The sequence below is a fragment of the Corythoichthys intestinalis genome, chromosome 6 (genome assembly GCF_030265065.1).
Source record: "Corythoichthys intestinalis isolate RoL2023-P3 chromosome 6, ASM3026506v1, whole genome shotgun sequence".
NCBI lineage: Eukaryota > Metazoa > Chordata > Actinopteri > Syngnathiformes > Syngnathidae > Corythoichthys > Corythoichthys intestinalis.
Genome location: NC_080400.1, coordinates 57,802,606 through 57,828,538, shown reverse-complemented (window position 1 = coordinate 57,828,538; position 25,933 = coordinate 57,802,606). Strand labels below are relative to the sequence as shown.

Genomic DNA, 25,933 nt, shown 5'->3' with positions numbered 1-25,933 from the left:
ATAGCTATTGGGGAAAAATACTTGGATAAAAAGAATATCCTGTAAAAATATTGGGAGTAGAGAGACTGAAACAATGACATTTTGCGGGTCTCTTCGTCGCGTTTTCCTTGTTCTGAACAATTCCCCCTCAATGGGCTGAATAGTAAAACCGATGAGCCCAGTCTACCGCTGACGTCATCCACCTGTTGGGGACGCTAAAGCCCTATAATGGTAGGCGTGGCTAACCGGCAGATTAAAAGACTAATTTCTCGTCATCTGCGCTTTGCTAAATTGTTGTATATATTCGAATCGTCTCAAAATATGATTCTAATTCACATAATAATGCCATTTAAGACTTTTTTTCTGGTGTCATATGCTCTTTAAGATAACTATAGCATAAAGAACATGCTAACAAGTTTACCAAACCATCAGTGTCACTCCAAAACACCAAAATAACATGTGAAATGGTATCATAATGTGTTAATAATTTCACACATAAGTCGCTCCTGAGTATAAGTCGCACCCCCAGCCAAAATATGAAAAAAAACGCGAATTATAGTCCAAAAAATACAGTATGTGTTTTAATTTTTGACATGTTTTGTTTGTGCTCTGCACAGGTGTTCAAGTTACTGATGCTATTATAAGCAGAGAAACTAACAAAGAAGATGCCTTCACACGGTTTTCATCAGCATCTATAGAAACAGCTTCTGTTAATGGGGTAAGACCACCAAAACGTTCTCGTGTAGAATTGGAAGAAGAAGATGACGATGATGTCTTGAGCATGTCAGGTTCAGCCCCTCAAGATTCAACATATGGAGCAAGAGAAACGGCTGCAGACCTGTCTGACGTAATGTACGATGGAGAATTGTTTTTGGCAACCCTTTTAATTTTTGTCTGTCTTTTGGACGAAATACTTATTAGTCTAGTTATATTTTAGTAAATTCAAAAGTGTTGGTCTTCGTCTAGTCTTCGTCGACGAATATTCAAAATGTTTTCGTCTGTAAAAATTCAAAGGTTTTAGTCCCAAAAAATTCCAACAATCTCGAATAAACATTGACAGACAAGCACAGATTCTACAAGGGCCACGCCAACTTAAGGCATTTTCACATTGGACCAAAAAGACCAGGGTCCGTTTGGAGAGCCACCTCGCAACAACGCTTTCAAATGACATGAAGCAACTGAACTTTCCAAGTAGCATCACATTAACGAAAGGCGCACTCATTAATTGGACAAATTTAGAAGAGAAAACACCTCCCTCCTGAGAGGGGAGGGAGCGTGGAGCATCACAGCGTGGTGCTGTGACGCTGCATGCAATGTAGCATAAACTTACTCGGTGTTATATTGAACCGTTCGACACGCCCTTTTCAATTCAAAACGCAAAAACATTCAATCCAAATGAAAAGCTCCCAAAATGTATTTTCTGAATTTATTTTGGTCGTCTCTCTCACTAAAATGTCCGGCGCAGCTTTGAAAAAACAAACTCTGACGCTAGCAGCCCCCCTCCTCCACTCCTCCCCCAAACTGCCTGAAAGGTGAAAGGTGTTAAGGAGGCGGCTCTCCGGATTCAATGTCGTACAGATCCGTTGTTTGGCAGCATTTTGGGTGAGCTGATATGCTATCCCAACTAGTACATATTTAACAAAGACCGTCTTCATTACAGATACGTACAACAAAGTCCGCCGATATATTTTTGCCAACTTTGCTGCTACGAACAACCTCGCTTTGACAATAGATAGCTGGACACCCAGGGATGACACTGTTCACAGTTACGTGATGAACAATGAGTAGCAAATTAAGAGCGCTGTACTTCAAATTCATCCTGTTTATGAAAGTCGATTGTCAATTGCTGGTGTTGTGCAGTAATGAGCAGACGTGACGTCTATGGCGTTTGTTAACTTTTTAAATGCCTGACAACACTCGGGCGCACACACTAGATATCATCAAATGGCAACCTAGATATGCTACGTTAGCAAAAAGAAAAAGAAAAAAAAAACACTTGTATTTTTTGTTTCAGAGCATTAAACGTAATTGAAACGAATCGAAAATTGTGTCCCTCATATGGAAAATCATACCGAACCGTGACTTAAGTGTATCGTTGCATGCCTAGCATAAACCCACCGCTTGCATTGACAAACGAACCACGGTGCGCTTAAAGCGGACTGAGACTCACGATTTTTGAGCAGACCAGAGTTCGTTTGTTTGGTCCGAGCTATAGTTCGGATGCACGTTCACATTTACAAAACAAAGCGGACTATCTGAGAAAAAACGGGTCAGTTTAAAAAGGACCAAACAGTGCTAGCACTAGCACCCATTGTTTTATTTGCAATGGGAGGCACGAAGCATTACAACTGTAAGTCGTAGCAGACAGCAACAAAATTAAATTTGTTTAAAAGGATGCATGCTACGCTAAAGTTAATGCTAATGCTAACGCGAAAAGATCTGAACTGGACATAGATGGCGTTATTGGCATAATTTGCCAGATAACACTTAATGACATCTGTCATAAGCATTCATTAATGCACATGATAGTGTCATGTCATCATTAGGACGGTCTTATGATAATCTTAAGACGTCGCTGTCAAAATAAAGTGTTACCTATTAACCCAAATAAATCAACAAATAAGCTGCACTGGACTATAAGCCGCAGGATTCAAAATGAGGGGGAAAAGTAGCGGCTTATAGTCCAAAAATTACGGTAAGCATAACAAAACAAAATGGCTATAAAATTCTTAGATTTTATGCTAGATGCACAAAAATCACCAAATTCCGAAATAATCACCTACATTTTCATGATCAAGCGCAATATTTAAACATAAGTTTTTGCCAGTAATAGCAACTTCATATTTTACAAAATCCAACATGGCGGCTGTCACAAAACAGAGCTTTTTAAGTTGAAAATTCTTATAAATAAATGCTTAAATTGTGCATTTTCGATAGATATGAACGTAAAACAGTCTAGATTCTTGGTTAAAAACAAAAAACGGGCAGTTATCGTTCATTTTACGCAAGTATTTCAAGCAAAAGTTACGATATTGTGTAATTCAACATGGCGGCCGTCACGAAACAAAGAGCTTTCTAAGTGGAAAATTATTGTAAATAAATGCTTAAATCATACAATTTCTATTGATATGAACGTAAAAAAGTCTAGATTCTTGGTTAAAAGCAAAAAACGGGCAGTTATCGTTCATTTTACGTAAATATTTCAAGCCAAAGTTGCACTAATTTTGTCCATTGATTTTTTTTTTGTCCCCTCAACGTTTCAAAGTGCATGCATGGTACTATTTAATGTAATAATTACCTTGAATCCTCGACCAAATCACTCTTGAGACACTCCTGCCTGCTTGTGTGTACTAAAACCTTTGTCCTGTTTCCATCTAAATCCAGCGTTAGAACGCAGCGTTGAGTTTTATTACAGTGAAAGCAAACTCAACGTTCTGCCTGGGTCGGCCTCCAACGGGAAGGCATGGCGCAATGTCTGTAGGAGCTGTCTTGTCAACTGATGGTGGAGTCTATGAATAAAGCCTGTAAATTGGGGACTAACTAGTTCAAAACCTGGTCTAAAACGCCACTTTTCCTGGATTCAGCGTCCAAAAATAGGGCCATGAATGTCATAACCTTCAACGAACCCCTTAGACTGACTTGCCGAACCTCTGGTGTTCAAGCGAACCCAGGTTAAGAACCACTGGTCTAAGTCCATTTATCATTGTTTATATGTCTTTGGTAGTGAATAGGTTAACCAAAAGTTAACAGTGATGGACAGGTTGGGGGCACAGGACCACCCAAGTACTGCTACGATGCAGGATGACTAACTACACCTACAATAAGAAAAACGTCACAAATTGTGAACATATGAGGGAAACTGGGGCGCATTTTTGTCTCATCAGACGAAAAGTGGTATTCGTCTCGTTATGTTTTAGTCTCCTAAGACACGTTTTGAGCGTGTTATCGTCTTGTCATGAAAAAAAATTGTATATTGACAAAATAGCTTCGTTATCATCATGGTTGAGGAAAACAACAATGATACAATGACTGTATTTACTTGAAGCCGTTTGATGTGCCGTAATATTGTATGCAGTATACACTGCTGGCCAAAAGTATTGGCACCCCTGCAATTCTGTCAGATAATGCACAGTTTCTCCCAGAAAATGATTGCAATTACAAATGCTTTGGTAGTAATATCTTCATTTATTTTGCTTGCAATGAAAAAAAAAAAAAACAATAGAGAATGAAAAAAATTATCAGTTTTCACAAAACTCCCAAAATGGGCCTGACTAAAGTATTGGCACCCTCAGTCTAATACTTGGTAGCACAACCTTTAAACAAAATAACTGCGAACAACCGCTTCGCTATCCATCAATGAGTTTCTTACAATGCTCTCCTAGGATTTTAGACAATTCTTCTTTGGCCAACTGCTCCAGGTCTCTGAGATTTGAAGAGTGCCTTTTCCAAACTGCCATTTTCAGATCTCTCCACAGGTGTACTATGGAATTCAGGTCTGTACTCATTGCTGGCCACTTTAGAGGTCTCCAGTGCTTTCTCTCAAACCATTTTCTAGTGCTTTTTGAGTCATTGTCCTGCTGGAAGACCCATGACCTCTGAGGGAGACCCAGCTTTCTCACACTGGGCCCTACATTATGCTGCAAAATTTTTTGGTAGTCTTCAGACTTCATAATGCCATTCACACGGTCAAGCAGTTCAGTGCTAGAGGTAGCAAAGCAACCCCAAAACATCATGGAACCTCCACCATATTTGACTGTGGGGACCGTGTTCTTTTCTTTGAATAGTAAATGTCGTTATACTTGTATAGACCCTACTCACATGATGTCACAACCACGCCTCCGCGCCATATTGTCCGTCAACTCGTTGTGTTGACGCATTACCGCTACGTAAATTCCTCCTATTATGGCGTGTTTTTCTGCTCGTTAACATTAATAATCAAAATGGTGAAGGCGTGTGTGACGGTTGGTTGCAATAACAGAGAAGATAGACGGAGAGACTTGAAGTTCTACCGCATTCCGAGAGACCCGGAGAGGAGAGCGAGATGGACTGCTGCAATTCGACGAGAAAACTGGGCTCCAAACGATTACCACAGATTATGTAGTAGTCATTTTATATCTGGTAAGATGCATTTAATATATATTTAGAGGGTTTTGGGCTGACAACCACAATTAAGATCATTGGGAGGCTAATCGCCGACAACATACAGTTTCAAATTCAAGATGTTTATTTCTTCCACCATCATTACATTTTGAACAATATTTAGCTGATACCAAGTGAAAGAAGCTGGCCTCGTCTACGGATCATCAGTTAAACAGGTGTGTCCAAACCTTTTGCAAAGGGGGCCAGATTTGGTGTGGTAAAAATGCGGGGGGCTACCTTGGCTGATTTACATAGAACAATATATTTAAACAAATTTTAGCAAGCCCTTCTGTGTGTCACATTTGCTTTATTATTTTTTTTAATTCGTAATTTCAACAGTCTCGTCTTTGTGGCGTTCTCTTTCGACACTCGGGCTCTTGCGAAATACTGCTGCTGTGAAATTAAACTAGCTCCAAGTTGCTATTATTTCTCGCTGCGTATCTTCCCTGTAATGTTGTCGTACATGTCAGCATGTCTTGTTCGGTAATATCATTATCGCGTCACATCGAACTCTTTGAAAACAGCGACTGTCTCTTTGCAAATGAGGCAGACACAGTTGTTGCGTGTTTTATTGAAGAAATAGTCCAATATCCACCTATCCTTGAAGCGTCGGCCATCGCAGTCAACTTTTTTTTCATTGATTGTCGCCATTTTAGAAAATTGGAAGGGTCACACGGGGTAATGTTGCTTAGAGTGCTGCTCTTAAAAGTTTTTCAAACTTTTGTGAGAATAGGGTGATTTTGTGTGGACAAGATAGTTGTAGATATCAGGGTAGCAGATGTCAGGCAGAGAGGGCGAAGACAGCGGGTCGAAAAATATCAATTTAGGCATCAAATATGGATCTGGCGAATGGATAGACTGAAGCTTTTCCACATAACGCCTTTTATGCAACGCATCCAATGAGTTTACATCGTCTGAAAGCACCGGGGCTTCCATGAATTGCACTATAAATTGCACGACAAATTGAAACCATTGAGAATACGGATAAACAATGACGGACAATATGGCGGCCGGATACAGCGACACGTCATTCTGTGACGTTGGTGAGTAGGGTCTATTTCACTTTTCCACCTTTCTAGGCCCTCAAAGCGCTTTACACTATCTCGCCATCCACCTACTGGTGACGCAGCACCAGGAGCAATGTGGGGTTCAGTATCTTGCTCAAGGACACTTAGACGAGTTCATCAGGGCGGAGAATCAAACCCACAAACTCTGGGTTGGGGGACAACTACTCTACCACTGAGCCACGCCCCCCTGGCATCGTTTTTTTTCTCCTGTAAACTCTATGTTGATGCGCCTTCCCAAAAAGCTCTACTTTTGTCTCATTTGACTAGAGCACATTCTTCCAAAACATTTTTGGTTTTCTCAGGTAAGTTTTGGCAATTGGCAAACTCCAGCCTGGGTCAGAAGTGGGGTCTTCCTGGGTATCCTACCATATAGTCCCTTTTCATTTAGACGCCGACAGATAGTACAGGTTGACACTGTTGTACCTTCGGACTGCGGGGCAGCTTGAACTTATTTGAATGTTAGTCGAGGTTCTTTAGCCACCATCTGCGCAATCTTTCTTTGAAATCTCTCGTCATTTTTTCTTTTCCGTCCACATCTAGGGAGGTTAGCCACAGTGCCATGGGCTTTGGAGATGGACTTGTAGCCTTGAGATTGCCCATGCTTCCTCACAATTTTGCTTCTCAAGTCCTCAGACGGTTCTTTGGTCTTCTGTCTTTTCTCCATGCTCAATGTGGTACACACAAGGACACAGGACAGGGGTTGGGTCAACTTTAATCCATTTTAACTGGCTGCAAGTGTCATTTAGTTATTGTCACCACTTGTTATGTGCCACAGGTAAGTAACAGGTGCTGTTAATTACACCAATTAGAGATGCGTCACATGATTTTTCAAAGGGTGCCAATACTTTTGTCCGGCCCATTTTTGGAATTTTGTGTAAAATGATAATGATTTAATTTTTTTCCCCATTCTATTTTGTGTTTTTTCATTTCAAGCAAAATTAATGAAGATATGACTACCAAAGCATTTGTAATTGCAATCACTTTCTGGGAGAAATTGAGCATTATCTGTCAGAGTTGCAGGGGTGCCAATAATTTTTGACAGCAGTGTATATGATATCTATGTTATGTTTGCTATTGCTCAAACAGAGAAATGGAGAAACCATATGACTTTGAAGATGCAAAATACATTGTGTTTGAGAGCGCCCTCCGAGAACTTTTTGAGAATTGTCCTGTCTGCAAGAAGCACTGCATAGTGCACCAACGCAAATGTGGAACATTTGTGGCTTTCAGCCAGTGCTGTCCACATTGCTCCTTTACTCGGAAGTGGCAGAGCCAACCAATGAAAGGCAAGATACCACAGGGCAATCTAGAGTTATCTGCAGCAGTGTACTTCAACGGAGGATCATTTAAAAAGATTAAAAGGGTATTCTTCATCATGACAATGTAATGATATGAATATTTAATATGTTTTGACAAGATTTTTGTTTTGTTTTGCTCTTGATAGATTTGCAGCACAATGAATCTACGGGTACATCAATATTGTACCTATAGGAAGCATGCACAGCAATTCTTGCAACCAGCTGTTTTCCACAAGTGGAAGGTGGACCAGCACAAGTTATTGGAAGAAATTAAAAGAAAGGAAAAAGTAGCTGTAATTGGAGACATGAGAGCTGATTCACAAGGTAATTATTTTGCCACTTAATATTGGCCAATCGTCATGCTTATGCTAATGGGGTCTTTTTTCCAGGTGACTCTGCAAAATTTGGCAGCTATACGATAATGGAGCTTGAGGAAAGCAGGGTCCTTGACATTCAACTTGTGCAAGTTAGATTCTCTTGTCACTGTTTACATATAGTTTTATGTCTTTTTATGTCTCCAGATAATCAGATAAATGAGAAATGTACATACAGTACGTAAACATTCATCGATGGTGCACACATTTTCTAACACACGAATACTAACACACCTTTGTCATGGCATTTACTTTGACGTGGGAAAACAAAACAAAACAAATCTTTCTACGCAGTGCCTCACATAGTTACAGGTAGTCCCCAGGTTATGAAAGAGGTCCGTTCCTATGTTGGCGACATAACCCGAATTTCCGCACAAGTCGGAATTAACCGTTTAAAGTGCCTGCGACAGCATAAAATTTTTTTTAAATAGCATTATTATGTGAATTAAAATCATATTTTTAGACGATTTGATTATATACAACAATTTGGCTAAGAGTAGATGACGATAAATTATTCTTTTAATCTGCCGTGTAGCCCCGCTCTTCATTATAGCGCTATAGCGCCCCCACCTGGACGATGACGTCGGCAGGGTCACGATTTCATCTGACTGAGAATTCAGCCCATTTAGGGGGAAGATTCAGGACGAGGAAAATACAAGCAGCAAAATGTCATGATTATTTCAATCTCTCCAATATTTTTACAGGATATTCTTTTTATCCACGTATTTTTCCCCAATTGCAAAATAAATCGTATGCATGGTCATGATAAATAACAGTGCTAAATGGTATCTGAAATAATAAAAATGCATTTATTCAGTACGACAGGGCAAAAATACTGCGTAATGGTCAAAACTGCCGACTTCTTAAACCTCCTGAATGGTATTGTATGCCACCGGGGTTAGTCCGGCTTTTGTCATTTCCCTGCCCCAACTTCGGAGACGGAGGAAAACGTAAACAAAACAGGAGGCGTGACAGCTAGCCGACATGATAACCCGAACCGATCGACTTCTCCAAGTATTATTCTTGCTTTTCGAAAATGGAAAATCACATAAATCTACCCGACTCGTGTCACAGACGTCGGCGAGCTTTATTGTCTTCACCGATCGGCCAGCCCCCGGCGGCGAGCAAGTTACGGCTCCTCATTCTGCTGCGGCCACGGCGGGCTGGCAGCGCTCGTCGCTGGGAATAAATGCCGAAAATAGCCCATTCTCGGTGGACAAACCGGCCGACGTCGGAGCGGGGGACTGCTCGTGGCCAAGCCGAGGAAGCGCATTCTCTCCGGGCACGTGAATAGGACCGAGGGGATGGAAGTGACCATGGTGTGTGACAAGCTGCCCGTCGTCGGCCGAGTGGCCTTCTCGGTGGATGAGGAGCATTGTCACCCACAAAATGCAAGCCACCTCCCTATTAAAATGTGTACCATGATCCCAGTATTTGACATAATACAAAACACGTCGTTTACTCACTTCCTCGTCGCTCGAATTACCCCACAGTTGTCGGACTTGTTTTGGCCATTCTCCTTGGTGAATGGGGAACTTTTTGAAACCCAAAAAGGCTCACACGCCTCTCCCTGGGGCAGCAACTAACGCCCACAGCACACTGGGCTGGCGTGATGCAAAAAATATACGAATTAATCTGCAAAATCAGCTGAATCCGCAGTCCATCTGCATGCTATATAGCAATGGCTGTATTTAAGCCTGTCGCAATATGCAATAATTCCATTTATCGCGCGATATATAAAAAAGGCGGTAATTTTTCCGCTGCGATTTATCGCCTCGCGTGCACGTGTGTGCGCGCGTGCGGCAGAAGTGCTGTTAAAAGTTCGGATTCCTCGTTACCAACTGCGCAAAATGCATCTTCGTTCCAGGTCCGGCAAAAACTAGCGCCGGAGCCAATCGTTCCCATTATATCCTATTGTTCAACGTATACCGGCCATGTCAGTGCTCCGGAGTGACTGTGGACCATCTACGGCGCGCCGGTGCTGTTGACGTGTGGCCACTCCCGTCAGGAGTGACATTTCACGCGGGGCGGCTATTTTTCAGCACAACGCCGGATATTTACAACAAAGTCCGCCAAAACATTGTTACCGACTTGGCTGCGACGAACAACATCGCTTTGACAACGAACAGCTGCGAGAAATTAAGAGCGCTGTGCTTCAAACGCGTCCTGTTTATGAAAGTCGATTGTCAAATGCTGGTTGTGAGTAGTAATGAGCAGAGGTGACTTCAGCGGCGCTTGCTAACTTTTTCAATGCGCCCACACACTAGATAGCATGAAATGGCAAACTAGATGTGCTACGGCCCATGCCATTGGCTACGTGAGCCCAGAGTGATTATGGGACACGTAGTCCATATACTACATCGATGAATTCTAAACTGTCATGACTGAATGGAAGTTAAGAAGGCCAAATCAATCCATACCATTGACTATAGATAATGTTGCAAATATTGTTAATTCAGTACGTGACACAGATGGATTCGGACCACAAATAGGATGTCTTGCTCATGTAGTAAACCTAGCTGCTAAGAGAGCTGTAGCAATCAACAGTGTGCCCTGCCTCACTTTACAAACAGTAAAGATTGTTCTCAGCACTTTTATATAAATTTTTTTCATATCAGTAAAAAGTAAGCACAAAAATATTATGCACTAAAATGCATGTTTATATGATGGCAATTTAATTTTTGCTCGTTAGCAAAAAAAAACAAAAAACAACAACAACAAAAAAAAAACGAAACAAAAAATATAATTGTTATTTTTTTACAGAGCATTAAATGTATAGAATCGGATCCAAAATGGTGTCCCCCGTATCAAAAATCATACCGAACCTTGACTTAACTGTATCGTTGCATCCCTATGGAACACCATTGCAGAAGCTATGACGGGAAAAGTTTTCATTTGCCTAAATGCTTAAGTTATTAAGTGCAATTTTTTTTTTTTTTTTTTAAACACATTTTATTTATTCTGTGTTTCTGTGCGGTATCAATATTGTTGATTTTTACTTAAGAGGGATGGTCTATTGTTTTAGTTGTGATTTCTTTAAGAGTATTTTTGAATTTGAGAGTAAATATTTATCGCATTTGAATTGGTGTACTTAATCTATTAATATATACTGTATTCTCACTGTGTTATTGTAAATTGGTTAAAAAAAATATTGGGGGGGGCGCAATAATATCGCATATCGCAATAATTTATGAGAATAATTATCGCACACTAAAATTTGTTATCGCGACAGGCCTAGCTGTATTGTGAGATGGTGACCTGGCTGACGTCACATTCGCATTCTTCCTCAATCCAGGAAGTCAGTCATTTTCATGGCATGGCATTCGAAGAATTGAATCGCTTCCACACACATCCAAGCGGTCCATTTCATTCAGGAGCATGCTGTCATAGGCACCTAAATCTGAAATTAACTATCCGAAAACATGTATCATACGTCGTTGTACTGTCCTCGCCAAGACGTTGGAGCTAAGTCGTAGATAGACAGCAAGCTCTATTCCCCCTCTCTCTCACTCAGCTGCACGACTTCTTCGTGGGAGCAAATGCGCTCTTCCACGTGCATGTGCACTTTTCTTCGTGTGCGCAAATACGTTCTTCTTCATGTGTACATGCGCTTTTACTCATGTGTGGAGCTTCCCGCGCCAAAGTCAACATTACAATACACATTTCGCCAAAAGCCAGAAGAAGCATATTAATAAAATAAAAAATAATGTACTGTGAGGTACAAAAAGGTACTGTTTACACTGTTAAAAAAAAAAATGACTGGAGACAACATGGCGGAGGACTCCGTCGTCGTAAATTTAAAATCACGTAGATCGGGTACGTCGTAACCTGGGGACTACCTGTATTTCTTTACTATAGATTTTTCAAATTATCTAACCAATTGTTGGTTGTTGTTTTTTTTTTTTTTTTTGTTTGTTTGTTTTAGAGTAACGAAGTTGGCAGCAGTGTTAATATGGAGAAAGAAGGCCTTAAACGATGTCTGGATCTGCTGGAGTCCAGCTCTGTGTCATTGGATTATATTGTAACAGACAGACATCCTCAAGTACAGAATTATCTAAGGGAGAGAGAGATTTCTCACTACTATGACGTTTGGCATGTGGCAAATGGTGTGAACTACACTGTCTTTCCAGTTGAACTATTGAAAGTGATAGCTGTTGGCTAAAATAATAATAATAAGCAAAATATGTGGATGCATTCCTTCTTTCACTAATGACATGCAAATGTTGCTATTATTGTATTTTAGGTTTGTCCAAGAAACTGGATGCTTTGGCGAAGAAAAAGGACTGTGAAATTGTAAAGAAGTGGTTGCCAAGCATCAAAAATCACCTTTACTGGACAGTATCTTCATCAACAACTGGAGCAGAGAAAATAGCAAAGTGGACATCTCTGATGAATCACATACAAGATGTCCACGAGCACGACCATCCCTTTTACCCCAAGTGTTTGCATCCAGTCAAGGTTTCCAAGGATCGTAACAAGTGGTTCAAACCTGGTTTGTGTTATATTTTATAATCAGAGGTGGGTAGTAAAATGTTTCCTGTACTCCATTACATTTACTTGATCAACCTTTTGAGAATATGTACTTCTAAGAGTAATTTAACCAAGCCATAGTTTTTCACTTGAGTAGATTTGTGAAGATGAAACGCTATTCTCACACCTCTGTAAAGTTGGCCCCCCATCAGATGCAAATTTATATCAAAATGTGAAAAGTTTCATTTGTGCTGCTATTGTTTTTAAGACAATAATGTCTTTTATACAGGCGTCAAAAAATCTTTCACCTTTCGGCGAAATTCGCTGTTTTGAAGTCAAAAAGGGTGACCTATGTGAATTGTGTAGATCCGTGGAGAAAATTTTTAGGGGGGGGGGGGGGGGGGGTCGTAAGTCCATCTAACTTACTAACGAGATGTTTTATTGAAGTTGCTAAGCCTGTCACGATATGCAATGAGTCCATTTATTACAAGGTAAATAAAAATGAGGGCGGTAATTTACACAGCTGCGTTTTATCACTGTGTGCGTGCGTGCATTTATACATTTGTGCGTGCGTGTAGATTAGGGCTGCAGCTATCGAATATTTTAGTAATCGAGTAATCGACTGAAAATTCTATCGATTAATCGAGTAATCGGATAAAACAAATATATTTTTAGGTGAAGAGCAATTATAAATATACATGAGAAAACAAGACATTTCATCTAATCTTGAACCATTTTCAGTCAATCAATGTCTTTATTTTCGATGTATATTGTAGCTAGAATTTAAAAAAAAAGACTAATTAACTGCTTTCACTCAAAAAACTTTTAGATCTTATTTAAAAAAAAAATATATATATATATATATACATATATATATATATATATATATATATATATATTACCTAAAAATGCCGTTACGCTTGATAACACACATCACTTAAAAGTTAGGATTTTTTCCCACGTGTTTCAATTGAATTTCTCTTTGTGTCGAGCCATTTTTAAGTTCTAGTTAAGTTTTAAGTTAGTCTAAACTGTAAGTCCTGATAGGATTTTGTGTTTTTGCAGTGTTCAAAATAAATGTATGATACAGGCTGTACTGGAGCACATTAGGGACCAGTGCTACTTGGTGCTTTTTCCAGCAATGACTCCTGAGCTAAAATTGATAGTTAGCATGATTAAGTTTTTATTTTACACCCTCATCACTCCACAATGCTATGTTATCTTAAAGCCTGTATGTAAGACGCGTTAGCCACGCAACGACAGTGGTCATAATTAATTGAAACCTAGTCCTCCGCAGGGCTAACTTTACGTGAGCTAGTAGCGACAGTAACGTTAATCTTATTTATTAGCGCTTAGCGCTCTTTATTAGCGCTTAGCGCTGTACTGCTTTAAGATGGCGGCTGTTTAATAACGCTGCCCAGACGCGGCCGAGTCTGTCATTGCGCATCTAGTTCAACATACATGTGATCTTTATGAGACGCATCAGACGCTAGCTGTTACCAACGTAGCATCGTGCGGGCTAGTATTTGGCAACGTCGGCGTCGTTTGTGGCGGCTGTCAGCTGCAGTAAGTTTTTTTTTTCCCTTCTTCCTCTCCGCACGTGACAGCGCGTTGTCCCGCATTAAAAGTAGTCCGAGCAAAACGTGATGCTTAGAGCTGTCAAAATAAACGATTACTCGAGGTGAATAAAATTACTCGGATCAGTTTTTAAACTCGAGTTACTCGAGTTGCTCGAGTACTCGTTTCAGCTCTAGTGTAGATGACATATGAGACTCCAGTTCTTTACGCAGATGTTTATTGGTCATCAACACGTCGTAGAATTACAGTTCAGACATACAAAATAAGGAAACACATCTATATTAAACACTGTACGTTAGCATTGCTACATTTAGTCTTATGGGGAAAAAAAGACAACCTACTTTAGCCTGCTATAAAATATTGGCAGTCTTCTCCAAAACGCAAACTTGCGCTTAAAAGGTGACACTTCAAACATGAAAAATCGGCAGTTAACAGCATTTATAAATGGGGAAAAAAATCTATTAGTGACATCACAAGCAATGACGAAAAGTGCTTTTTTTGGGGACTGTAAAGCTTACGGTTAGCGGTTAAGCTAACATACTTCCGGTGAACATTTCAAAATAAAAGCACGTCATGTTCGTCATATAAATAACGATTTCCGGAGGTAATCCCACATACTTCAGACGTGATACTATAATATGTAAATACCATAATACTACAGAATTCAGATTCTACACTAAGGATAGCTTTAAAATAACATCCTTTATGAAAAATATGATTGGCAATGAATAATTATTATAATTATTATAATACTATTATATATAGTAATATAACTACTGTAATAATAATGCTATATATTTAATAATTGTTTTGAATCATGTTGGAAAGGCGAAGTCAGTGTTCTGAATCTGTTTACATTCCATTCTTTTGCACTCGTAAATGCTATCAGCATTTGATTGTTTGTGATTAATTATTGTTATTTACATGTTTATTTGTACTTTGTTAAGGAATTTGAGTGTTACAAAATGTTTTTGTGAACTAATAAGCGTCAACAAAAATTTCTTTGTTCTTCTTCTTTTGTTTAAAAAAAAAAAAAAAAAATTAGGTTAGTCGACTAATCGCTGACTAATCGGGAGAAAATTTGTCGTTTTGGACAGCCCTAGTGTACCGGAACATATTTCTTCCACACCATTCTCACCATTTTAACCTCTGACCCATTTTCATGCCTGTTTTTAAGTCAATCTGTGGTCAAGCAAACCCCATTTTGATTAAAAATGGTGTCAGTCGTTTGTGCTGGAAAATGTCTTCGTTTGTGCTGCTATCGTTTTTGGGGTATTGAGATATTAATTTCTTGTGATGATGTCATGCGCAGCTTTTCCGTATCCAACTCTTGCGGCTGACTGAGCGTACCAACTCTAACAGAGAGTTGTGCCAACAACTAGCACAATGAAATGGCTTGGATATTAATTTCGAGCGATGATGTGACTCGCAGCCCTAACCCTAACCCTTGCAAAATGGACCTGAAGGGGTGGCATTCATTTGTGCTACTGTTGCGCTAGTTGTTGGAACACTTCCATCCATCCATCTACCTACCGACCGACCGACCGACCATATAAATAAAATGATAGCAGCACAAAAGATTTTTTTACAGCACAATGGTAGCATAAGCAAATGCCACCATATCGGTCATTTTTAATCAAAATGGGGGGCTGATTGACGTCAGATTGACCTATAAGAGAATTGTAAATATCTTAAAAACTATAGCGCCACAAATGAAACTTTTTACAGCACAAACAAGTACAAACGTAGCACAAACAATTGACATCACTTTGACATTAATCTACATCTGATATGGGGCCAACTTCACGGTGGTTACTCTCTTTCAGCTACAGTGGGGCAAATAAGTATTTAGTCAACCACCAATTGTGCAAGTTCTCCTGCTTGAAAATATTAGAGAGGCCTGTAATTGTCAACATGGGTAAACCTCAACCATGAGAGACAGAATGGGGGGGGGGGGGGGAACTGAAAATCACATTGTTTGATTTTTAAAGAATTTATTTGCAAATCATGGTGGACAATAGGTATTTGGTCAATACCAAAAGTTAATCTCAATACTTTTTTATGGACCTTTTGCTGGCAATAACGGAGGCCAAACGTTTTCTGTAACTCTTCACTCATCGCTTGGTGTAAAGAAATCAATTGTGGGAGCAATTATTAGAAAATGGAAGACCTACAAGCCCACTGATAATCTCCCTCGATCTGGGGCTCCATGCAAGATCTCAACCCGTGGCGTCAAAACGATAACAAGAACGGTGAGCAAAAATCCCAGAACCACACGGGGGGACCTAGTGAATGACCTACAGTGAGCTGGGACCACAGTAACAAAGGCTACTATCAGTAATACAATGCGCCGCCAGGGACTCAAATTCTGCACTGCCAGACGTGTCCCCCTGCTGAAGCCAGTACACGTCCAGGCCCGTCTGCGGTTCGCTAGAGAGCATTTGGATGATCCAGAAGAGGACTGGGAGAATGTGTTATGGTCAGATGAAACCAAAATAGAACTTTTTGATAGAAACACAGGTTCTCGTGTTTGGAGGAGAAAGAATACTGAATTGCATCCGAAGAACATCATCCCACTGTGAAGCACGGCGGTGGAAACATCATACTTTGGGGCTGTTTTTCTGCAAAGGGACCAGGACAACTGATCTGTGTGAAGGAAAGAATGAATGGGGCCATGTATCGAGAGATTTTGAGTGAAAATCTCCTTCCATTAGCAAAGGCATTGAAGATGAGACATGGATGGGTATTTCAGCATGACAATGATCCGGAACACACAGCCAGGGCAACAAAGGAGTGGCTTCATACGATGCATTTCAAGGTCCTGGAGTGGCCTAGCCAGTCTCCAGATCTCAACCCCATCGAAAATTTGTGGAGGGAGTTGAAAGTCCGTGTTGCCCAACGACAGCCCCAAAACATCACTACTCTAGAGGAGATCTGCCTGGAGGAATGGGCCAAAATACCAGCAACAGTGTGTGAAAAGCTTGTGAAGAGTTACAGAAAACGTTTGGCCTCCGTTATTGCCAACAAAGGGTACATAACAAAGTATTGAGATGAACTTTTGGTATTGACCAAATACTTATTTTCCACCATGATTTGCAAACAAATTCTTTAAAAATCAAACAATGTGATTTTCTGTTTTTTTTCCCCACATTCTGTCTCTCATGGTTGAGGTTTACCCATGTTGACAATTACAGGCCTCTGTAATATTTTCAAGTGGGAGAACTTGCACGATTAGGCTACGTTCATACTACAGGTCTTAATGCACGAATCCGATTTTTTCGTGTTTTTCCGACTCGAGTGAGGCATTAACTTGACGGTCTGAACGTGACAAGTCGCATAGAACTGGACCATTTCAAATCTGATCTGGGTCACTTTGGCTACGTTCATACTACAGGTCTTAATGCAAGAATCCGATTTTTTCGTGTTTTTCCGACTCGAGTGAGGCATTAACTTGACGGTCTGAACGTGACAAGTTGCATAGAACTGGACCATTTCAAATCCGATCTGGGTCACTTTTGTATGTGGTTCAAATCCGATCTGGGCCACATTTTTCCAGACTGTCACGGCGGTCTGTACTGTCCAGTCTCTCAAATCGGAATTCATGCAGCAATTACTTCATCAAAAAGCGAGAGAGACGCCACGGTAGCAGGGCAGCTGTGCGCTATTAGCGCCTAGCTTGCCTTGAACACGGCTTTTTAGGAAGGATCGGACTTGACAACAGTCATAAAAAAAAATTAAAATGGGTTGAGGATAAGCCTGAGAATAATCGGTTTTCTGTCTGCTCCATATAAGCAATATTTCAATATTGCTTACACGGCCGAGAGTCGGGGCAAACTGCGCATATGTGTGTGTGACATGCACGGACAGTGCGTGCATGCTATTGATCCATATACTTTGAATATAAGCCTAAACTGAGATTATTTATTCTGTTATTTGTGTCCTCTTTTTAAAAAGCAAAATATGATATCCCTGGAATGACGGATGACAGCCAGCATGTGTGGTCATTTGTTTTGATGCTTCTGCGCATGCGGGTCGTCTTGCTCAGCGCTTGTCGGACTGCGAATTAGTGCGCATGCGTAATACTTCAATGGTCTCAATGGACAAAGGCAGTCTGAACGGGCACGCCAAAAAAACAGATATGACAAAAAAATCGGATTCGTGCATTAAGACCTGTAGTATGGACGTAGCCTTACGTATGTGGTTCAAATCCGATCTGGGCCACATTTTTCCAGACTGTCGCAGCGGTCTGTACTGTCCACTCTCCCAAATCGGATTTCATGCAGCAATTACGTCATCAAATAGCGAGAGAGACACTACCGTAGCGGTGCAGCTGTGCGTTATTAGCGCCTAGCTTGCAGTGAACACGGCTTTTGGGGAAGGGCTGGGCTTGACAACAGTCATTAAAAAATAAAAATGGGTTGAGGATAAGCCTGAGAATGCTCAGTTTTCTCTCTGCTCCAAGTGAGCAATATTTCAACATTGCCTACACGGCCGAGAGTCGGGGCAAACTGCCCGTATGTGTGCGTGACATGCACGGACAGTGCGTGCATGCTATCGATCCATATAAACTTTGAATATAAGCCTAAACGGGGATTATTTATGTCTGTTATTTGTGTCCTCCTTTTGAAAAGAAAATATGACATCCCCGGAATGACGGATGACGTGTGTCATTTGTTTTGATGCTTCTGCGCATGCGGGTCTTCTTGCTCAGCGCGTGTCGGACTGCGAATTAGTGCGCATGCTTAATACTTGAACGGTCTCAATGGACAAAGGCAGTCTGAACGGGCACGCCAAAAAAACAGATATGACAAAACAGCGGATTCGTGCATTAAGACCTGTAGTATGAACGTAGCCTTAGTGGTTGACTAAATACTTATTTGCCCCACTGTACTTTGGGCTACACTAGCGTCATTACATTTTTCCTCTTTATTCCACATTTTAGATCTGACTTTTTTTGCCAGCACATATGCTCTACCAGTTTCACCAGTGAGATATTACAACAATTATCACATGACTCTATTATACCAATTAGACTCAACAAAATTGCCACACCAGTGTTGTCACAGATTAATTTTAAAAAAGTAATGAAGTTACTGATTACGCCTCAAAAAAGTAATCCAGTTACTTTACTGATTACTTTCTTATCAAAACTGATTACTTTATTTCCAAAGTAACTTAGTTACTTTGAAAGTAATTTATCGGTTACTTTTTTACCAATTTTTCTCCCTTTGCTGCCTCAACATAAGAACGACAACAGAAAAAAATGTCCTCACATGTAATTGACTTTCTGATAATTGAATTTAAAGAGGAATATCAGACGTTTTCACATAAGGCTTAATCAGTGCCTAATTTGTAAATCATAAGGTGCTGGAATGCAAAGTATATATGACAGCGCAGGGATGACAAGACGGGCACAGGTCCCAGAACATACGCAGAAAATGGTGCTGAAAACAACACGCAAATGCCCACTTGCCATGCTGTGGGACTTACAAGTGTCAATTTCAGATAATATCTATGGTAAAAATATTAGGACAACAATTTACAGTTATTTAGGCTAAACTCTGCGCACTACGGGCAATTGTCCACATAACCATAGATGGGACTTATAGTACACAGTCAGCAATTAGTTTGTCAGCAGGTCTTATTTGCAAAACATAAAAAAATAAAATCAGATACAATAAATAAAACCCATTCTTTTGCGAGTTTCATCCCCCCCATCTTCTCTGGCTTTAAAGTTCCCATCGCCTTAAAAATTGGGCAGCCCAAACCTGAATTTCCCATAAGGGTACTGGCCTGTTGCTCCGGCTGTTGGTGGTCCACCTGGCTGACTGCTGGAGCTGTAGCTGGTCCCCACTCCAGGTGGCGCTGAACCTCACCAGCTGCTGCCACGGTAGCAGCCTCCTGCCCCGGCTTGGCTGGCTGTCTGCGAACCTGGCCACCTGCTGCGGCACTAGCCTCCGGCTGCACCTGGTCCTGCCCATTAGCATGATCGCTGCAGCTGCCCTCATCGCCGGTTGTTGCTGTACTCTTTTTGAACCATCTTCCTTCTTTTTGAAAAAAGACAGTAAATGCAACTGTCTTTTTGGAGGTTGAAATATCGTTTGATCCTGGCTGGCTCCCTAAATGCCGCAAATTTCCAGTTTTTTTTGTTGTTTTTTTTTTGGGATGTCAGGGGCGTGATTTGTTGGTCCAGATTTTCAGTGCATTAACAAATCTCCAACTCTTTCAAATGACGTTAAATTTTTATAAACAACATGCAATTCTTGGGATTTGTTCTGTAAATGAATTAATGCATATTATTATTTTATATTATACATTTTTTAAAAACGTTTTTATATTGTTATTTTTCTATACACGAGAGGTGCCGGATCTGCCCAAATAAGTCCCGGAATACAAGGAGGCCAAAATAAAGAGGTGCCAGATCTTGTTCCGGCAGGATCCGGCACAAATTAATCTCGAGCTTAATGTTCGAGTTAGCGGGGGTTTAATTCGTCGATGGAATTGATTTCAACCACCGTTGACTCGCGCTAGCTTATCACTCAGGAGCCCTGAAACTAACAAATAACTGACAAACTGCGTGGAATTTGTTGAAATCAACTCCACTGTCTAATTAACTCCCGCTAACTCGAAGATTAAGCCTAATGTCAGAAACTGTGAACTTCGGGTGAGGGTTAACAGCATATCAGTGCCAATGTAAAACAATGCGAATTGACTGCACAATAATCAACAACACACAAATGAATTGTGCAATAAACAGTTTAATAAACACAACGGTGGGGGAAGGCGCGAAAGCGCGAGCACAACCCGGAAGTACGCCGGACACACACGCGGTCAATTTGGTCATAAAATGTGGTGGCAAGTACTAGTGATGCACGATAATGCATTTTTCAGCCGATACCGATAACCGATAATTTCCTCCTCGTTCCAACCGATAACCGATAATGTCAAGCCGATAATTTTATTAAAGATTTATGTAAAATTTTAAAGTATACACAAGAGAAAATATTGCTGTGCAAAAATAATATTGCTCTTTTTTTTCAACATCAAATGTGAACAAGTAGTAGTAGTAGTAAATTCCAACATCTAAATAAAGACAGATTGTCTGACATTGTGTAATGGTAAACTTTTGGCAACAATTACTTACAGAGTAAATACATAAGTTGCACAAAAATGGCTTTAAAAGTATGCCATTCCTAAAGTATAACATTACTACACAGCAAAAACACAGCTCCTTAAGACTAGTTAAAGTCCCTTGTTTTCAGTGTAAATCTATTGGAAATAAGTTAAATTAACTGCCAGCACTTCAAGTATATTTCACTCGGATTTCTTGAAGAAAAATGGCCAGCTGAAAATAAGATTAACAGCCTTATTTTAAGCAATAAATTATTATACATAATCCTAAAAAAAAAAAAACCTTGTCAGAAATGTTCTTTATTCAAGAATATGTATGGTTCAAAACATTATTTGAAAGCAATTTTTTCTTGATTTAGGTGAAAAATGACCTTATTTTTTAGATGTTTGGGCTTAATAAGAACAAATTGCAATATTTAGTTCAAGTAAGTGGAATAATCTGGCGCATTCAACTAGTTTTCAACACTCAAACAAGATGGGGAAAATTATTTGACTAGATTTAAGAAGAATGATCTGATTAAGACGTTATAAATTTAAAGCGTACTGAATGCATTACTGACTGGATGACTTCTTTGTGTCGTTTGGTGCATGTTGCAATTATCAACTAACCACTGTGCCGTCATGATAAACATGGTTTGTTGACATCACCTGTGTAAATGTCCGTGGTAAAACTGATGTGATCGGCATGTCTTTCACGAAGAATCGTGGTCGTATAAACTGCATTATTTTTTCATCCAGGGGTTTGGCTATCGGGTCATTTCGGGAATTTCCTCCCGCCTGTGCCCTTCAGTCCGCCCGGCAGCCAAATTAGCACCCGCGCCAGGCCTCTGTCTCGAACCGGAGTGGTGGCGGCAGCTAAGTTCGTACCGGATATCCGCCCGCCCCGGCGGCTCTGCTCTGATGCTCTACCCGCCTAGGGCGAGGCGGCGGCCTGCCGGACCAGCGGGCTCCGTCGGAAGAGAGCTACTTGTCAACTATCGATCTCGTGAGGTGTTTAGCCATAGATGGGAGTTTACCACTCGCTTTGGGCTGCATTCCCAAACACCCCGACTCCGGGAGGACCGCAGCGTCTCTGTATTGTCACAAGCCCCGTAGCTTTCTTTATAGTTTATTTGTTAACAATAGCTTTAGCATTCGTGCTAGCAGCAGCCTCATATTTGTTCCAAAAATCATTGTGATGCAGTTTTAAAAGGCTGCTGGGTTAGTGCTAGTGGTGTTCAATGAGGACGCTTTCTTTAGGCCTTGAGGAACTGTTTTTGTAGATGGCGAGAGCCACACTGGAAAAGCAACGCACGCTAGTGAGAGCGCCTCAACACTGATGTGTAACACCGCCTCCTCTATGACGCCGTACTCCTAAACCCCTCCTCCCACAGGGGCTTCAGAGAGGGGAGGGGTTGAGCAGGCGGCAGTGAAGAAGTGGAGAAAACTGCTTGGTTGCGCACATTTGGAGGCTAAATCAAGTATATAATTATCGGATTGCATTATCGGTTGATTTTTTTTATTATCTGTATTATCTGTGTGACGTCATAATTGCCATTATCGGCCGATAATTATCGGTAGCCGATATTATCGTGTATCTTTAGTGGCAACTAAGCACTTTACACTCAATCGGACTTATAGCACATCCCAAAGATGCTAAACAAACAAGTCACTTCACGGCATGAACAATGTTTGCCAACTTGTAGCGATCACTCCCCACCGTTGCAATTGCAAAGCTTTGAAATGGCCGCGCATGTAGGAGGTCCAACCTATTGCTGGAACCTTCCAGAATGAAGGAAAAATACGTTTATTCATGGACGCACACAGATCAACATTCGCTTGCACATCTCAACAGGTGGCTGCACTCTGCTCGAATGTCACCCGCGTTGATCCCACCTATCTCAGTCCCAAAACACTTAGCACGTGTGACTCGAGACCAAAAGAGGAAGTAACTATGAGCGGTTACAATGGAAGCGAACCTTTGGGAAACTAACATTTTCTATTCAAAATGCTCGTTGTATATGATTACAATATTCTTCATTCTACATACAGTGGGGAGAACAATTATTGGATACACTGCCAATGGGTTTTCCCATTGACAGTGTATCCAATACTTGTTCTCCCCACTGTACATTATGAGGCAATAAAAAAATAGTAACGCACAGACACTAAGGAAACAAACTTCAATCAGATTACTCATTTGGAAAAATGACAGCGTTAGATTGCTCGTTACTAAAAGAAAGTAATCAGATTACAGTAACGATAACACTGATGACCACGTACAAGCTTGCAGTTGGAAGTCCTATGATCACGCCGGTCGTCTTTAAAGCACCGTAAAAAATCAGCTGTTTTACATAGAGCATTGCCGTCAACATTTCTCGAAAGCGCGATAAATTTTCTAGCAACATCTACCCACCTCTGGTTATTCTTCGTCATATACAGCGGGGCAAATAAGTATTTGGTCAACCACGAATTGTGCAAGTTCTCTTACTTGAAAAGATTAGAGAGGCCTGTAATTGTCAACATGGGTAAACCTCAACCATGAGAGACAATGTGGAGAGAAAAAAAAACTGAAAATCACATTGTTTGATTTTTAAAGAATTTATTTGCAAATCATGGTGGAAAATAAGTATTTGGTCAATACCAAAAGTTCATCTCAATATTTTGTTATGTACCCTTTGTTGGCAATTACGGAGGCCAAACGTTTTCTGTAACTCTTCACTATTAGCTTGGTGTAAAGAAATCAACTGTGGGAACAATTATTAGAAAATGGAAGACCTACAAGACCACTGATAATCTCCCTCGATCTGGGGTTCCATGCAAGATCTCACCCCGTGGCGTCAAAATGATAACAAGAACGGTGAGCAAAAATCCCAGAACCACACGGGGGGACCTAGTGAATGACCTACAGAGAGCTGGGACCACAGTAACAAAGCCTACTATCAGTAACACAATGCGCCGCCAGGCACTCAAATCCTGCACTGCCAGACGTGTCCCCCTGCTGAAGCCAGTACAGGTCTAGGCCTGTCTACGGTTCGTTAGAGAGCATTTGAATGATCCTTAAGAGGACTGGGAGAATGTGTTATGGTCAGATGAAACCAAAATAGAACTTTTTCGTAGAAACACAGGTTCTCGTTTTTGGAGGAGAAAGAATACTCAATTGCATCCGAAGAACATCATACCACTGTGAAGCATGGGGGTGGAAACATCATGCTTTGGGGCTGTTTTTTCTGCAAAGGGACAAGGACAACTGATCTGTGTAAAGGAAAGAATGAATGGGGCCATATATCGAGAGATTTTGAGTGAAAATCTCCTTCCATTAGCAAGGGCATTGAAGATGAGACGTGGCTGGGTCTTTCAGCATGACAATGATCCCAAACACACAGCCAGGGCAACAAAGGAGTGGCTTCATAAGATGCATTTCAAGGTCCTGGAGTGGCCTAGCCAGTCTCCAGATCTCAACCCCATCGAAAATCTGTGGAGGGAGTTGAAAGTCCGTGTTGCCCAACGACAGCCCCAAAACATCACTAGAGGAGATCTGCATGGAGGAATGGGCCAAAATATCAGCAACAGTGTGTGAAAAGCTTGTGAAGAGTTACAGAAAACGTTTGGCCTCCATTATTGCCAACAAAGGGTACATAACAAAGTATTGAGATGAACTTTTGGTATTGACCAAATACTTATTTTCCACCATGATTTGCAAACAAATTCTTTAAAAATCAAACAATGTGATTTTCTGTTTTGTTTTTTTCCCCACATTCTGTCACTCATGGTTGAGGTTTACCCATGTTGACAATTACAGGCCTCTGTAATATTTTCAAGTGGGAGAACTTGCACAATTAGTGGTTGACTAAATAGTTATTTGCCCCACTGTAAGAGATTGCACTTTTGTCTTCATTGCCCCAACTGCATGTTTCCCAGGCACTTTGACAGTTAAGGTGGAGAAGATACTTATGAACAAGAGGATCCTCAAAGATGTGTGCCAACTCAGCAAAAAGCAACCAATGCCATCGCTTGAGTCATTCCACAGCCTGATTCTACGCTTTGCACCTAAGAATGTGAATTTCTCATTCATTGGATTGCTGTGCAGGTGTGTTTTTATGCTTAGCATGTAGTAAAGGTCCTATATGTTATGGTTCAAGACTTTTTTTTCTTTTACTTCATAGGCTCTATCTAGCTGCTTTACACCAAAATGAGAATGGAAAACGTGAGCAGGCCATGGCAAAGGAAAAGCTTTTGTGGAAATTAGGGTACCCAAAGTCCATAAAGGGACAGACTATTGCAAGGCCAATCAAAACAAATCCCACATTTGGTAAAAAAAAAATTCTTTATTTCCCACATATTTTTATCTTACACACTGTATTATGCAGTTGAGCTAAATCAAGGCCAAAAGAGTAGTTAAAAAAAAGAAAAAAACAATATTGAAAGCATAAGGTTTTAAGGTTTGTTCTTTTTTTTTTAAAACAAACATTTTTTTCTCTTTGAATTGCTGTCTCTTACAACACTGCTTTTCAACCTTTTCTGAGTCACGGCACGTTTTTACATTGTACAAACTCTCGTGGCACACCATAAACCAAAAGTGTTCCAAAATTACTTTCTGTTCAGTATATCAAATTATAAAATATCTCAGTATTTATACCTACTCAGTGTGAAACGTTAGCCTGTTTAGATGAACACAAAGCCGATATCCTGGCAGGAATCTTCTTTAACAGTTCTAGGTGTCTGTTTTTTTTTTTTTTTTTTTTTTTTTTTTTTTAAATAGCAGTTAGGCTTGAAAAGCTCACAATTATCAGACAGGGGGACTTTAGCAATGTCTTGGCAAGGCAAGGCAAGGCAAATTTATTTATATAGCACAATTCAACACAAGGCAATTCAAAGTGCTTTACATCACATGAAAACCATAAAAATCACATTTAAA

At 40.5% G+C, this 25,933-nt stretch overlaps 1 protein-coding gene across 1 annotated transcript in view; it reads left to right on the top strand.

Annotated features, from left to right (window-relative positions):
• The window catches only part of LOC130917124 (uncharacterized), a 103,469-nt gene that overhangs the window by 70,621 nt on the left and 6,915 nt on the right, over positions 1 to 25,933 (top strand). The window contains exons 4-11 of the mRNA XM_057838211.1: positions 597 to 831; positions 7,272 to 7,548; positions 7,630 to 7,807; positions 7,873 to 7,949; positions 11,783 to 11,963; positions 12,101 to 12,349; positions 24,937 to 25,105; positions 25,182 to 25,327. Of these exons, the coding sequence (XP_057694194.1) occupies positions 597 to 831; positions 7,272 to 7,548; positions 7,630 to 7,807; positions 7,873 to 7,949; positions 11,783 to 11,963; positions 12,101 to 12,349; positions 24,937 to 25,105; positions 25,182 to 25,327 (1,512 nt within the window). The remainder of the gene's footprint in view (positions 1 to 596; positions 832 to 7,271; positions 7,549 to 7,629; positions 7,808 to 7,872; positions 7,950 to 11,782; positions 11,964 to 12,100; positions 12,350 to 24,936; positions 25,106 to 25,181; positions 25,328 to 25,933) is intronic.